This window comes from Falco biarmicus, chromosome 7 (genome assembly GCF_023638135.1).
Source record: "Falco biarmicus isolate bFalBia1 chromosome 7, bFalBia1.pri, whole genome shotgun sequence".
Classification (NCBI taxonomy): domain Eukaryota; kingdom Metazoa; phylum Chordata; class Aves; order Falconiformes; family Falconidae; genus Falco; species Falco biarmicus.
In genome coordinates, this window is record NC_079294.1 from 23712275 (window position 1) to 23728548 (window position 16274).

The window sequence follows — 16274 nt, forward strand, 5'->3', positions numbered from 1 at the left end:
AGAAGAAGGAAGGAGGAAATAGGGTCAGGGCATTAAATTGTTGGAGAGAGGAAGCCAGTAATTGAATTAATGGTGTAGATAAGAATTGATTACTGCAAAGCAGGGTAATTAGAATTTAATTGTGGGGAGACTCTCTAGTCATCAGGCAAATACATTTAGCAGGGTGCAAATCCAGTATATTTATGAGGTTCATAGTCTACTGTTTATTGTTTTTTGAGACTGTTGTCAAAGGATATTTTACCTACCATTTTGTTTTCCATTGTCCTAGTGATAGCTGAAGTAAGTAGTACCAGCATTTGTTTTTTCTTAAGACAAAGAATAAATTATTCTTTTTCAGTGTAAACCTAACTTCATAAACCTTCAGTTTACATATATCTGTTTACATGGCGATAGTGGAAAGTGAAGGTGTCAGCTGTGGTTCAGAAATAAAAAACCTTGAGGGACAAAATCCAAAGGACGCTTGTATTCTTAATATCATCAGTACTACAGCTAGCTCTTGGGCAGTTGTCATCAGCCTTGTTTTAAAGTGAATGTTAAACACAACTTTCTTTGAGGTACTATTAAATTTAATATAAAGCAAGCAAAATAAAAGAAAAAAGAAGCTGCTAGTCATTGCTTTTAAACACATTAACCTTTAAAAATGAATTTGAGTTCATAATTCTTAAAAAAAAATCCGTAAATTCAACCATCATGTATTATCACAGGCCTGTGTTTTGTCATCTTTCATTTATGTGGACTTCAAGTTACAAATAACTGAAATGTATTTGTTTTACAGAGAAGATAATATAACTTGTATGCAAGCTGAGATGACAAAGTTAGGGAAAAACACATTTGAATTGAAAAAGTATCTATAAGAAGGTGGTGTTTAGATAAGACCTTTTTATCTAAAACATTTGTGTTTTTCTACTCACTGACTGACAGCCTAAAGAATTATTGAATTAACAGCCAGTCCTTTGAGTCTGGTGATTTGGACTCAGCAAAGATGATTGAAGGAGAAAACTCCTTTTTTTTTTTGTTCAGTTTGGTATGTGAGCTTCCTCTTTCAGAGTATTCTAACTAGTGGGTTAAAAGGTGTTCTAATGAGACTATTTAGTCTGTGGAACTGTGCTATTTTTGATAAGTAAGGTTTTTTAGGTCAAAGAGAGAGTTACCCTATGACTGCTTTTCTCCCTCTCCCCACCTTTTTCCTGCCCTTCCCAGTGACTAGATTTTGGGTCATTCTTCCATTGTTACATAAAATGGACAGTTCCCACCCTCATAGGTTTGTTTAGCATCACCTTAATTTCAAGTGTCTAAACTTTCTGTATTTATTTGAAATAAGTAAAAAATTAAAATTAATTCTTTTAACATACATTATGGAGGTTTATGGTATTTTAAATCTAACTTGCTAGATTTCTTTTTTTACCTGGAAATTTGAGATCTCAAACCTAACCAAGCTGGGAAGTCTTGATTTGAGAACAACTAGGAAATGTAGTAACTGTTTTTTCTGATACCTTTGCATTAAAGGAGTCACAAAACTCTTACTCTAAACATTAACAAAAGGATTCAAATCCAAAGGAGACAGGGTACCCACCAAAATTTTCTGAGGAATTAATCATGCTCTTTACTAGTCACCTGTCAGTAACAAAATTGTCTCTGACTCCTGCTAAAGCAGAAGATACAGCAGCTGCTACACAGTCTGACCGTTAGAAAAATGCAGTGAAAGCAATTGTGAATGCAAATGTTTAGATCTTTTTATTGTCTAGGGAAGCAGTTACAAACCTGTTCACATCAAACAACGAACATATTATTCTATCCAGGTGTTTATGTACAAAATCAGATAAGTACTGCTTGCCTTTCGGCAGTGCTCTCAGGTTCTGATGATTTTCCAGCAAATGAGTTTTTATCTTCAAGTTTCACTTTAGGATGACAGATGGTGTCTGGGAAATATACTTTGAAGGAGCAGAATTCTTTGCAGGGGGGACAAGCGACAGGAATCTCAACAAAAAAAACTCAAAACAAAATAAACACCTAAAACCAACCCCACCCAGCCCCTGCACAGAGTGCGGCACAGAAGTGAGTTGGTAAATAACAAAGCAGAGTATTAGGTGCATTTTGAAAGCTTTCAAAGTCTATTGTACTTCAGTTAAATACAGGGATAGAAGGTATAAGTTTCTTGTATATTCATCTTTTACTTTTGGTTTTTACTTCATGAAAATTTGGGAATGGTTATGCATGTGAATGGCATAGTGTGTGTTTCTTTTAATATTCTGGATTATCTTGATTGCTTGATCTCCTGTCACCTTGACAGAAGAATTGCAGATTGTCTATTTCTGTGTTTGGAAGAGAACATAGTTTTTATGGTACTGAAAGAGTGGAAGCTATATCCACTAAATGCTTTCTATGATGGGAAAAAGTGTGGAATAATTTTAAGGACTAAAGGAGCAATGGTGAATCTACACTGTTGTAAGAAACAAAATCACTGTAAATCTTTAGTCTTCTCTGAAGGCAGTTTGGACCCAGAGACTGCTTAAAGATGGATTGCTCATAGATGCTTCTGAATCTCATTTTCAAGTAAATGCTGTTATAGCCTGATCTAGAAACACTGATATTACTTCAAGAAAAAAGTCTCAAAAGTGGTCCACAGGTAGTACTGACTAAAACTGGTGCTGTTTTATTTATTTGCCCCAGTGCCACTGATGATTTAGAATTTGTGGCAGTAACTAGTCCTGAATAATACCTTGCCTATGCATTTATTACAAATAAAGAGTCTATATACTGGAAGTTGTGCAAGAATAGTTACTGAACATTGCATCTGAATTAAAAATTGAGTTGAATTGAGACTCCTTATTACATTTAAATTATTGGAGCACTTTGGTCAACTCCAGAAAATAGTGAATTTATCAGGTTTTAGTTTTATTTAAAGAGCAGAATGATACATTGTATCTTCATCAGTTTCTTGATACATTCTCTGCTTTGAATGACACAGATTAAGACAAAATCCAAGAACAACTAGGACATGTTTTCTGAGTACAGTATTAAATGGCAGTGGATTATATGAAAAAAAATTCAATAGTACAAAAAAGTTCCAGGGAGCTGTTTCAATTCATAGTGCTCCATATTAAGCATATAATAAATAATTGGCTAAAATATGTAACAGGTCTAAAAAGACCTCTCTTCCAAACCTGACTGAAACTGTTGAAAGCCAGATGCTGCAGGGTAATGGTCCATGTCATTTTATTAAATGTACTGTTCAGTGATTGTTTCATCCTGTTGAGAAGCATTTTGTTGCTGGCATTTACCTTATGCTATCTTTTCTCAGTAATGTTCTCTCTCAGTCCCTAACAGTACATTACACAGGGATGTGATTAGTTGAGGACTGCATATTTGCACCTAAACAAGTAAAATCATTTTTATTTTTCCTTTTGAAATCTTACCTTCCTCAGCTATACTGCCTGTCTTATATTTAACACGTATTGTCACTTAAACTTGCAGTACAATTTTTGAGCTCCTCTTCATTTCATTTTTACCTTCAAGTTGTCACTAAATCATATTGTTTTCTCATGGAAACTTATGAAAACTTCTCTGAAATTTATCCACATGCCTTCAGTCTTTGGATAAAATTTTCATCAATCCTTAGGTTATTTCCTTGTAATTTATTGCAACAACTTCTTTTTAGCCCCCTCTTTTCAGAGTCACTGTCGTGTGAGTGGAGTTTACTGGAGTCATGCCTTGCTAATAATTGCGCTCCTGTGTAGTTAGGCGGCTCCTGTCCGGGCTGCAAGTGATGAATGTGACAAAGAAGTGTCTCTGTAGTTGTAGGTACTATGGTACTATAAATAATACGTTATAAAGAGGAATTTGAATCTGAAGATAACCCTGTTTTACCCTTCCCTTTTATAGTTTTCCTAACCGGTTTCTGAAAAACACAAGAACATGAATAGTTCAGCATGCATTCTCAAGCTGAGTATGGAGGCACCCTGTGACATGGAGCAAGAGCTATGTAATAGTTCAGGCATGGCACAAGAAGCACTCAAGAGCCTTCCAGTGCTCCCATGGGGCTAATCTGCTCAGGCTCAGCAAAGGCTTGTCTTCATTACTGCTGTACTGGACTAATAACAACATCACCTTCTCCTCTTACTGTCATAGAAAGATTCAAATCATGGGAAGGATGATGGAGGAAGCAAAACTTGTTAATCATTTTCTATGTGTATAATAATCCTCTGAGGCTTTTACACATTGATATGCTTTAGAGTAGATCTTTCATAAGTTGTATCTTTGAGTGAACACTCCATTATCTTGCAACAGAATTTTTTAAGCAGGGAAGTGATGAAAAGTTACTTTTCCCTCAGCATTTGCATGAAAGCTATGCATGCTGTACTGGACACCTCAACGCTACTGGTTATAAAGCATGTGCATGTTAAAATTTGGCATGAGAAGTTCCCAGGATGAAATGTCTATAACTGGGCAATCCTAAAACCAGAATTCTTTTTATTAATTTCTACAGTTTGTCTAACAAAGACATAAATTAATGTGAAGAATGCACTGAACGCGTTGAAGTAATGTCAGGCATTAAATGGTTATGTATCTTGCAGTGGCTCCTCCCTATCAAATCCTTTCAACCAATCTTTACCAAATCACTGTGAGTTCCAATTAACTCTTAAAATTCTCCCTTATTCCTTGTGAGGTCTGTGATCAGATTTCATGAAATAAGGGAGAGAAATGCAGTGTATGAGGTATGAGAAAGTGCAAGGGAAAAACAGGAGGAGGAGAGGGAAAAGGGTGACAGAGAGAATGAGTATTATTTACCTGCCCCATTCCCTCTCTACTGCAGAAGTAAAGATATCAGGTGCCAAAACAAAGAACAAGAAATGTTTGGTGATAACCTCAAAGGTAAATGCTTCAGTGACCTTTAAATCTGGAGGTAGTTCAGCTGTATTGGTGTGAAGCATTGTGTGGGCTATCTGGCCTGGGGAGACCACTGTGCTCTACCAGGACCAGAAGTAGTGCCTGTCTCTGTAGAGCATTGCACGGGGTCAGCTGCGTCTTGAAAGAGTTTGAGAAATATTTCTTCTGATCTGTATGAAGGGAGGAAGAAGACATGACAGGGAAGTGGGGTGTAGTGCAACAAAGCTAAAGTATGTCCAATTTTTCATTGTTTCCAGCTTAATGAAGAGTTTGACATGATAGAATAAGTGGCAAGTTGCAGTTTTAGCTTGAACCATAGGACAAGTGTCTTAATCACATATTTTGAGATCAGCCTCCTAACAGCCGTCTCTCTTCTCTTCAGCACTTCTTGGGAAGATTCAAGAGCTGGGACTGTAAAACATTAAAAATAAGTAATAGTTTTGTAGTGAACTCTCTAGCAGAAAGGCATAGAATGAGCAAGAAATTATAAACAAAGGAATATTTAAAATATTTAGCGTGTGAATCTTAGTTTATGTTAATAAAGTTTTGCACTGATTGTGTGTTTTGCAGCAGTTAGCAAAATTACTTCAGCTATTATGGCACCAATGAAAATATTTAAGGAGGGACCAATGGAGACATACGTATATGTGATACAATTAAGCTGCCAAATAGAATGTGATAAAGTCTTGAAAATAGAGTTGGAAACTATTTACTGCATGTTCTTTGTTTCTAAAATAAATATTTTTATTAATAAATAATGATTCAAAAGTAGTGTTGGAAGAGAGGACTGAGGTAATTTTTTTGAAACCTGACCATCCTTTCCTGTTGTAGCCCATTTCTGATTTTCCTGTCTATAAAATTAAACTTTGTACATTTTGCTACTGTAGAACAAATAAAATGTCTAAACAACAAAGATTTTAAAACTGTGTTTTCAGGTTTTCTTCGCTAAATCTGCATGCCAGCCTATATTACATGTATTTTTGGAAACAGATGAGATCTGCAAGATTTCCTTCTGAATTCTGAGCTAAGCATTTGATAGTTGATAGCTTTCTAAAAAATGAACTACTTTAAAGAAAAGATTTGTTTCAGTAAATGGAGTTCTGTTGAAGAGTCTGAGATTAATTATTACAGTTTTATATTTTCTTTATTACTTTCAGTTCTGTTGCAAAGGAATTGTTATATAATATCAGAGCCATTCAATGCAAGACATAAACAAATAGCCTCATTCTTAAATAACCTGTACATACTCCTTAATTCTTTCCCTCATCATCTAAGTCAACAAAGACTGGAGCCTAATTAATCTTTTCTTTTCTTGTTATTTTTTGGTTGTTTTTTTTTTTCTCCTTAAGTCCCAGGGAATACTAAAGCAGGTCTAGATTTTTATGTCAAAATGTCCTACATGGAAATGGTCATTTGCCGGAGAGACTAAGCCAAGAGGCCTTTGTTTTATTAGTCTTACCAGAAGGAATCTGCATGAGTTGAAAGAATTAGGACATTAGTCATTTGAGGCTCCATTTCTGAATTATGACAACTTTATAGGGAAAACAAGGCAGTTAGTTTGGAGAGGTTTTTGCAGACCTTATTTTTTAATAAAGAGATTAAAATAACTATTAAATAGTTATGTTTCAAAAATTTTTGAAGTAATGCATAGCTGTGATATACCTACCAGTGTTATACCTGTGCAGATATAATGACACAGCTGTGTTATACCTACCAGTGTAACACTGTTACGTTTCTCTGCCATAACCTCCTTCAAGGACATAGAGGGAGATTATTTAAAGTCATACAGTCTTTATATGTAGCATTTTCAGCATCCTCTGAACATGACCCTTGCAAGTTTGATTGTGCTATTACTGACAAAGAAGAAATGAAGGAAATCAGTGTTATAGAGACAGACAGCTGGTGTCTTGTGTGTGATGTGTGATAGTGTGAGGTGAAAAAGGCAGGTAGTGAGTTAAAGTAAGAGATGAAAAACAAGAATTATGAATTGACTTACAAGCGACACAAGTAGAATGGGTATATGAATTGAATCTGATCTGATATTTTAGAACATCTCTATGGAGTATTCTTGCAACAATTAAATGAAATGAAAAACTTAAGAAAATCATGTATGGTTATTTGTTTGAGAGGAAGATTGTTTGTGAGCTGGTGTTTGAGCGTTTTTGGGTGAAAAATAAAAAGAATATACAGTCTATTAATATCCTGCCTGAAGGAACGGGTTGATAAATAGTTGAGATATGAAAAAGATTTAATTCACATAATACAATACTTTGTAATTGTTGGAATATATTGGGTTTTTTCTCCTTTCCTGTGGTGTGCAGAACACTGATATCATATCCAGGCAATCACTGAACAGTTTAATTCTGATACAGCAGTTCCTTTATTTTCTATAGAACTGACAGATGCCTAGGCGAATGGGCTGTAGCAGTCCTTTAAAACAAAGAGAAATAGTTTTTTCACTGAGATTTGATATTGTCTTTGAAAAAAATCAAATTATTTCATGCATCATGACACTTACTTCATTCCTATAGTTTTGTGTACTGGTTCCCTTATGCCCTCCAAACTGCTTAGTATTTTCACCTTCATACTATACTCTGCCTTTGTGACCAGTCTGTAGTCACAGTTCTGGGACTAGGCATGTCTTGCTTGCCATCTAAAGTGCATGCTGATTGACCAGCTGACTGGTGTCTTTTAAGATGGAAGTGAGCCATTTTAATTGAATTTTAATGGTCTCCCTCTGTGTCAAGATAATAATTTGGGTTCTATCTGTAATCACTAATTTTCATTAATCTTGTAGAAACTGCTGGAAGCCTTTGAGAGCTGTCCTGTTTGCTTGAAATTAAAAGCTATTATCGTGGAAAGACACATGGTTTGGTCCAGTAAAATTTGTTTCCTAGTGAAAATAGAAGCAAACCAAAGCCAAACCAGAAACTTTAGTTTCTAATTCTTTCTGAGCTATTGACTGAATTCTCTGCTGAGTTACGAAAAATTATTTCAAATAGTTTAAAAGAAAGAAGGAAAGTGTGTTATTTTATGTACATTAGCTTGCTTGAGACCTTTTGCTTCTCATCCTTAGTTGTAAATAAGTCTCCTACTGAAATAAGTCTACTTCTGGATTGATGCAACTCTTTAATGTATGGTATTATCATTGTAAATACTAAATATGATATGTACAAAACAATTAAAAATTAAGGTCTCAGTTCTCAAGTCTGCTAAAAGCACATGACTTCCCATAATGCAGAACAACCATAGAATTTTCACTTATGAAGATAAGTAAAACAATATTCTGTTGTCTGGGGAAATTCTCTGCCAAAGCATTAGGTGGTTTACGTAGGTAGTCTGCATCTCACAGTAATCTCTGCTTCAGCTCTTGGTGGGAGAGAAAGATGGCACAGGGCAAAGCAAACATACACATGGTAGATTTATCATGTGTGATTTTTCACTGCAGTAAGTTCAGGTTTGTGACAGACACTTGGTAGGTTGTTCCCACCTCCAGCCCACCAGACTTTTTCTCTGCATATGAGTCAGCTGTGGAATGATTGCCATTTTCTGCTAGTGCATCACATTGGCTAAGTAAATGCTCCAGATTGAAAACGGAGTAGCTTGGGAGCTGGTTTTGCATATCAAATACTGCTGTTTAGAGATGGTGATGCTCTTTATAGCATATGCAGTTGGAGTTAAATTTTCATTTGTCACCACACATCTGTTAGAACTCACAATAGCAAAATTTAATTGTACTGTTACATGTTAATTGGGCTTGTTTGTTACCCAGCTGCTGCTGGAATGAGGTAACATAGGATGAGACAGCTGTAATCAATATTTGGAAATCATGACTTCTGTTTAGGTATGTCTGAGTCCAAATAATGTATCATACCGACAACTGGCAGGAGGTGGGTCGATAAAGAGTTCTAAGTACAAGTACTTGGTCATTAGTGTCTGATGTAGTTTTTACAGGGGGCTAAAAATGCGGCTTTGAAGAGCTGTGTATATATGGTGAAAACTAATACGTAGAATATATTGTAATGGCAATTGTATTTCAAGTGCTTACTATTTCTTTACCCAAATGATCCCTGAATTTTTCATTTACTTTAAACTGGTGCTAACACATGCTAGGCATTAAATTAGATTGCAAAGCCTACATCCACAGAAAAGGGGGGACTGGAATGTGAATTATTGAAACCATTTGGTATGAAAAAAGGCTCCAAAGAATTGGAACTGTGTATAGTTCCAATTCTGAAAATACATTCCTGTTGGGTAAAAGAACTTTTAAAAGTTCTTTTTAAAAGTTTTTTTTAAAAGTAATAGACTTTTTAAAGGGAAAAGATAATAAAGGAGGATTCTACCTTTAACAAAGGGAAATAGAGGTAATGGAGGTGGGTGCTTCTCTACCCACCCCACTATGTGCTTTAGAGGCAGCACTGAGAAGGTGGGGGTCACTGCTTGAGCTGGTTTCTCAATCCCAAACATAAAGACACTTAAGAATTCTCAGCCATTGCCTGACTGATAGAAAGAACCATGGTGTGTGTCAGAAATAGTGTAAATAATGATTATTATTTTATTTTTCCATATTTAATATCTAGTTTACATGACTGTAGTAAAAAGTTAACTTTTTGCTCTGCATAACATTTCCAACATTGCCGAAAGCAATAAACACAGAACGTTTAGCTAGAGATACTCAACTGAGCTGAGGATTGTTATTTCCCTCCTCCACAGCCCCTCCAAAGAAGCAACAGTCATAGACAGGTTTGTAAGCATAGTGTCTTCAGGAATCTGCAAACCTGTGTGCTGGGAGGAAATGGTTCGCTTTTCTAGGAACTCCTTATTTCCTGCGTGTAGTTTATCTAAGACATTGTCATGTGTTTCCAGGGCAGGGCCACCTCCAAAGAAAACTGATGTTACATTAAAAAGTAGCTTTGTGTGTAGAAAAATTCTTCAGAGTCACTAGATCTGCTTCATATGCATCTATCTTAAAAAAAATATATATTTTAACTTATATTTGAAGAATCTAATGATAGTAATCAAATCTGAGACAACTCAGACTTCCAGATCATCACTTGAGCTAATTATATTTAAAAAACCTTTTTTGTGTGAACCGATGCAAACAAGTTACAGTTTTGTAGATTTTCTAAGTACTTTTTCTGTCAAATATAACTGTGGAAGAACTCTAGTCTTGTTTGAAATTATATCCCTTATTCTAATCAAGTGACTACATCATGTGATTTGTATGGCCATTACTACTAATTTAATACCTGGGATTTAAGGCAAAGGTTTGTAGGAAATATTTTTTTTGCAGAAAGTATGACTACAAAATCTAAGAACTCTTCCTTAATTTCCTGTTTGTTTCTGTGCCAGTTTGAGGGTGGTTTATTTCAAATGTTTGCTTACTCTGTCTGAAGGGAAAACTTGCTGACAATGGTTGCTGTAAATAAACAGAAATGAATGCAAGCTAAATAAAGATGTTAAGTACAGAAGAGCTGGAGAATGGAATCCACTGCTGAGTGGACTGTTAATGGATCCCTGCGACTGAGACAGCATCTGGATGTGGCAGTTTCTCCCAGTCTGGAGAAAAAACCCCCCACTAAATTTCAAGTGAAAAAACAGGAGAATGTTGATTATGACATTCGTCATGGAAAGGAACGTAGATGTGATCCATTTTAATCAAGGGCATCAGGGGAATTCACAGGTGTATTTGGATGTAAGATGCACTATCTCTTTAGTACAAATACCCTTTCCAGCTATATCCTCCAAAAATGCCATAGATTCTATTGGTTGTCTTAATAGGTCACCTGTAATGATTTTAAAAAATGGTCCTATTAAGCTTTTTTCTCAGCATGGAAATCTACTTTGCTTTAAGGAAGCTCAGTTGCTGTGGTAGCAGCTTGCTTAGATAAGGCATCTGGAAGACAATACTATAACCAGTGTTTCTGTAAGGCTCTTTTCCATTCTTCCCCTGGTGACAGGTGAGCTCAGATGGAAAATTTGGGGGTGTTTAAAAACAAATCGACATGATCAATAACATCAGAGGAGGATTTTATTTGAAAAAATGCAGGGAATTGTTCAGGAAGTTGCTATTTTTGCCTCTGATATTTTGCTTTTACTACGTGAGCCATTGTGAGATGCATAAAAAGCTCTGAAACAGTTTCAGAAGTTTTGCAAATGCTCGGAAGTCTGTAAATTCTATTCTGAATTGGGCAAACTTGATTTGAGCTACTAGGGACATCATTCATGTTGTTAGTGACACGATGGAATTAATTTATTTTTGTTGTGCGGCATTGTAATACTACTGTTAAATAGTGACCAGCTGCATTATGAAAGATATTTCATTATGTATTAAATTACATATGCTCTTAAGGCAGATTTATGCAAACTACACTTTAAGGCAATAGATAGTAAAAGGAGGCAAGAAATTGTGAAAGGATTTAGATATCCTTGCTGGGGTGAATAATTCAGAATTCATTTCCTGATAAACTAATGTATAGAAACAATATTTATGCTTGCCCCCCCAGTGAGGTGATTCTCAGATGATTGAAATCATCTTAGGGCACATGATTTCATAGGGTTGTCTAAGGATGGCAGTGACTTTTGACGTTTAAAAGCAGTTGAGCTGGTACCCAATGAAATTCCTCATATGGACATTTCTCCACCAGGACAGAACTGGAATAGGTCAGATTATTAGTTTTTGTAAACTGTATGGGATAATTTAGATTCCATATGCCATTTTTTTACCCTTTTTTTATTTCCTTGTCAAGCAACTGGAATGTTTTTGTGTTAGTTATCAAGTAAGATTTTAAGTTGTTACTCTAGGAATAAAAGCCTCATTTCATCATAGTTTTCCTATTTTTCATTAATCTCCGAAGAATGGAAATATTTACCTTAGTAAAACTGAATATAGTCCTTCCTTTTTAACATTCAGACCAGAGGCTTAAGACAGTAAGCGTTTGGTTTCATCTCCTGAAACTTTATGCTCTTGGGATTTACTGAATTTCTGTTTCTGGGTGTTCTGAAGTTAAGGTCTCAGTGCCCTTCTGAGAAGTGTTAGTCATCAGACTGCATCTTTTCTGGAAATTTACCTGTATTTTGATTGTCTTGGCAGTAATGCTGTATTATTCTTACTTGGATGGTTTGCCAGTCTTCAAAACTACTAAGAAGGAGACTTAAGTCCTTTTTTTGAAAAATTTAGTTTCTACTTAAATTTAGCAGTTCAAAAGCATTTTGAGCTATTCTTTTTATAATTGCATGGTACTTGGAAATTTCTGCAACTACAGTGTTACGCTTCATTTCAGGATAATGTTCAGTATGCAATATGATATAGTTACAAGATGTAAGATAGTAACTCAGTTGTCTGTCCTGCCTGGACACAAAATGTGTTCCAAGTACTTTAAGATAACGTGCAAAACCTAAGATTTAAGGAATATCATCTGAGAACCTGGTCATGTTAACAACATCCTAGAAAATACTTTCCACCTGAACTAACGTTGGTTCAGCTCTCATCGTACCACTCTAGCAGATATTGATTATATGGGCTGTTGAATCCCTTTTAAAGACATTTAATGCATAATCCTGCTGTATTTAATTGATAGGGTTATTAACAGTAATGGCAGCTCCTGACATACTTAAATGATAACTCTCAGTGTAGCGTCTCTTGGTGGATAAGAAGAAATTATACCTATGTATGTATAGATGGGGAGATACTGAAGTGTTTTATCTTAATAGGGTAATGATTATGTATTATAGTGATCTCTGTGTGTATATCAAACCAGACTTTTCAATGTGGTGTGCAAAATTTTTAAAAATCGTAATTGTCATGAGTCTGGGGCAGGCAGACACATCACCAATACCCTTTTTAATTACAAGACAGAGCTGAGGAAAATAATTCAGGTTTCTCACATTCACTGTTAGAGGAAATAAAAAGAAATATTGATTGGGAAGATAAGACTGTGTAAAAGAACACAAATTTAGCAGTTCTGGCAGTTCCCTCTATATAAAATGATTAATTAAGGAGGTGACATGGATTTGATATTTGTTTTAGGCAAAGTAATATACCACCATTTGATTTTTTTAATTTGTAAATGTATACTAATTATGACTATTATCAATTATATAATTCCTTTTGTAACATTTTATTTGAAGGAAAGATGTATGGGAATATATACTCTCTGATTACAAAACACCAATTGACTCATGTTCATACAAGATCTGGAGTGTCAGGGAGAAAATGCCGGTATTCATGAACTAGAAAAGAATGAAATGTTTCTAACTGATGCTTGTAGTGCAGCCCTTGCTATTTATTGCTTAGCCGCAGCTTTGAAACTTACCTGTGGCGTTCCCTACTTTTGGAATTTCTCAAAAAATTGATTGGTTTGTTAGTTCGGAAAAGAATTTGTGAAAATGTTGCTAGGACATTTCAATAAATGGCTGGTTGTCTGTTCATACCACATAATATTGGTGTATTTTAGTAAAGTGGAAGAAATCATTATGGTTTATATCCTGTCAGAATTTAAAAACTCAAACTTCTAATGCTTAAACCCAAGAAATAATTTCATTATTGGAGAAAAAAGAGGAATAGTTCTGCCATATAGCTTTTTTGAGGGATGAGGTAACTAGAACTTGATGTCTGTGAGAACAAAAACTGACATAAATCGATGGTTTAAAAAACTATGGCATATGTCACTGTATGCTGCCAACTTGGATTTCCACTGAGGACTTGTAGATACACGGTAAATTGAAATAAAACAAAAAGTTTCAAATTATATTTGTTGTGGCTCCATACTCACTTTGCAGATGCCAAGTTTAGTAGTCAGAGGGTATATTTCTGACAATAAGAATCTTTTTCTGTTCTTTGACAGCCACGAGCTGTCGCTGGTTTTCGAGGAACGGTACGATATGCATCGATCAATGCTCACAGAAACAGAGTGAGTATCTCAGTCTGTATCATATCCATGTCATGTAGCTGAAAGCAGTCAGTAATGCGGTTACTATTGTTTTTTTGTATTCTTATGTGTGAATTTATTGGGTAGAAATTATAAATTTTGGGAAAAGATAATAAATTTTACAGTAGTGGAGGATAAAAAAGTTCTTGTAGAAATAATAGTGGTTTAACTAGTTACCTTTGGTGTTCAATTGTATTTTAAGTTAAGGAATTAAAAAGGTGAAGTTACTGAGTTTTATAAAATATATAATATCTATAATATCCAGTATATCATCTTAACATCATACACTAAACAAATCTGAATAAACAGCTCTTCCAGTATAGAGATCTGCAATGTTATTTTAACGTACTTCAGCTTCTGTTTTGTTTCTCTGGTCTTCTGTGGAAATTTACTTGGCTGTTTCTACTTAAAATAGTGGCTGGATTTAATTATACAAAATTGTTTTGCAGTGTTGATTATAGTAATTTTATAGATAATAATTTGTCTCCAGAGCAGTAAAGAATCTATGTTCCCTTTTGTCTTATAGGTATTTGTAAGATGCATTAGAATAATATTTCTTTTTCACAGGAAATGGGTCGGCATGATGACCTCTGGTCCCTGTTTTACATGTTGGTGGAATTTGTGGTTGGGCAACTGCCTTGGAGAAAAATAAAAGATAAGGTAAACCTAGAAGCGAAACCAAAGGGAGATTTACTTCTGGATTGCAAGTGAATGCCGTGATATCCACTAAGAATCACTAGTTTGTTACATTTTCCAGTGTTTTCTAGTGTTCTCATTGCTAGTGTCATGCTATAAAAAGCAGACAAGTTTTACAAACTGTTCTAGGCAGGAAGTGGATTGTATTTCTAGTTTGCAAATGTTTTACAAGGCCGAAGTAAGTGTATATATGCCATTTATTTAATTTTTCTGTTTTCACTTGAGGACTTTTTGATTTCACCTATCACAAGTTTAGAGTTACTTATCTATTTTGATTATTTGTGAAAGGAGTGTTTTTTACTTGCTGGTGAAGAATAGTGAATCAGTCAATCTGTGGTAGTGCCTTTAGTCATGTATCACAGGTGAGGTATGCAAAGAAACAGCGTCTAATTTGCCTGTCATTACTTCTTCCAACTTCTTTTGAAGTTGAAACAAGATTACTCTCTGATGTAGTTTATGCGTTGGTAGATGACAAAGTGGTATACAGTCTCTTTTTTGGTTTTGATTTACTCGTCTTACACTTTAATAGGATTTGCTGATCTTAGGCAGTATGATGTGATGACCAAATATACACCAATAAGTGGCTGGACTTCAGATGATGCAGCAGGATATTTAAATCTGTAAAACATGCTTTTTAGAAGGGTTGGAGTGTCTAATGACAGTCCTTGATATCAGGCAGCATTCAAACACAGCAGAAAATTAAATGGCTTTTCATACTGAATTTCAAGTTTCAAAATTATTTTGCATGTGTACTGAGGGGAATGACACAATCTCTTTCCTTGCTGTCTGATGTAGTCCACAGTACTATTCAGTGTAATATACTTACCTGTCTTTCTGGCCACTAATGTATTGAGTGTGTTGTAGCAGAGAATGAAGGCGTGTTAATGTTTGTTGTATTATTTACTCCTAGGAGCAAGTGGGCTCCATTAAGGAAAGGTATGAGCACAGACTTATGTTGAAACATCTTCCTCAAGAATTCAACATCTTTCTGGATCACATTGCTAATTTAGATTACTTTACGAAGCCTGATTACCAGGTAAACATTTTTCTATTTTGTCTCTATGATTTTTAAACAGCAGAATTTTATGCTGTTTCATCTTCAATTTCCTTTGATTTCATTGTTTAGTCTTGGTAGTTATGATGGATCGTGCCATCACAAAGTTATTTTAATGACCTTCTAGTGCCGTGGAAACTTTGTAGTTCAAAGATGTAATTTTTTCCCATTTTGGAAGAGTAAGGCAGTTAAGTTTCTAAAAACAATTGACAGTTGCTTTACAGTCAGTATGCGGTGCAGTTGGGTACTATCCTACTATTGTAGCTTCTCGTGGGTGCTCCTTAAGTTAAATCAATCATACTGTTTTCTCAGTCATAGTCATTCTGGCAGTTTTCCAAAATCTGGAGCTCAGCACCTACAATATATACAGCTAGAACGCAACGTGCAGCCATGGTGAGTTTTTCAGACTGAAGTACTGCCTCCAGAGATCACCAGAAAACTAGTAATTTTAATTTGTTTAAGAGCATTGCCTGTTGAAATGAACAGCCTCAGCTTAGTGATAAGGTGATAGCTGCCAAGAGGATATGCTGTAGAATGTGTCTTACTCAGTGTTGACCCATGATTTAACAATAAATAAAACACAAAGATAGAACTTACTTCAGTCCCACTATGTGGAAAGCGGCAGGGGAATGCTCAGGAAAAGCAGGGAGGGAGAGACTGAGTTGTTGAAGGTTGGCAGTGACTTTAACATTCAAAAGTGACTCTAA

The 16274-nt window shown here is 35.3% G+C and overlaps 1 protein-coding gene across 3 annotated transcripts in view; it reads left to right on the plus strand.

The window, feature by feature from the left end:
• The window catches only part of TTBK2 (tau tubulin kinase 2), a 104805-nt gene that overhangs the window by 51285 nt on the left and 37246 nt on the right, over window positions 1-16274 (plus strand). For all 3 annotated transcript variants that reach the window (XM_056346833.1, XM_056346834.1, XM_056346835.1), the window contains 3 exons: window positions 13734-13799; window positions 14385-14477; window positions 15424-15549. In XM_056346833.1, the coding sequence (XP_056202808.1) occupies window positions 13734-13799; window positions 14385-14477; window positions 15424-15549 (285 nt within the window). The remainder of the gene's footprint in view (window positions 1-13733; window positions 13800-14384; window positions 14478-15423; window positions 15550-16274) is intronic.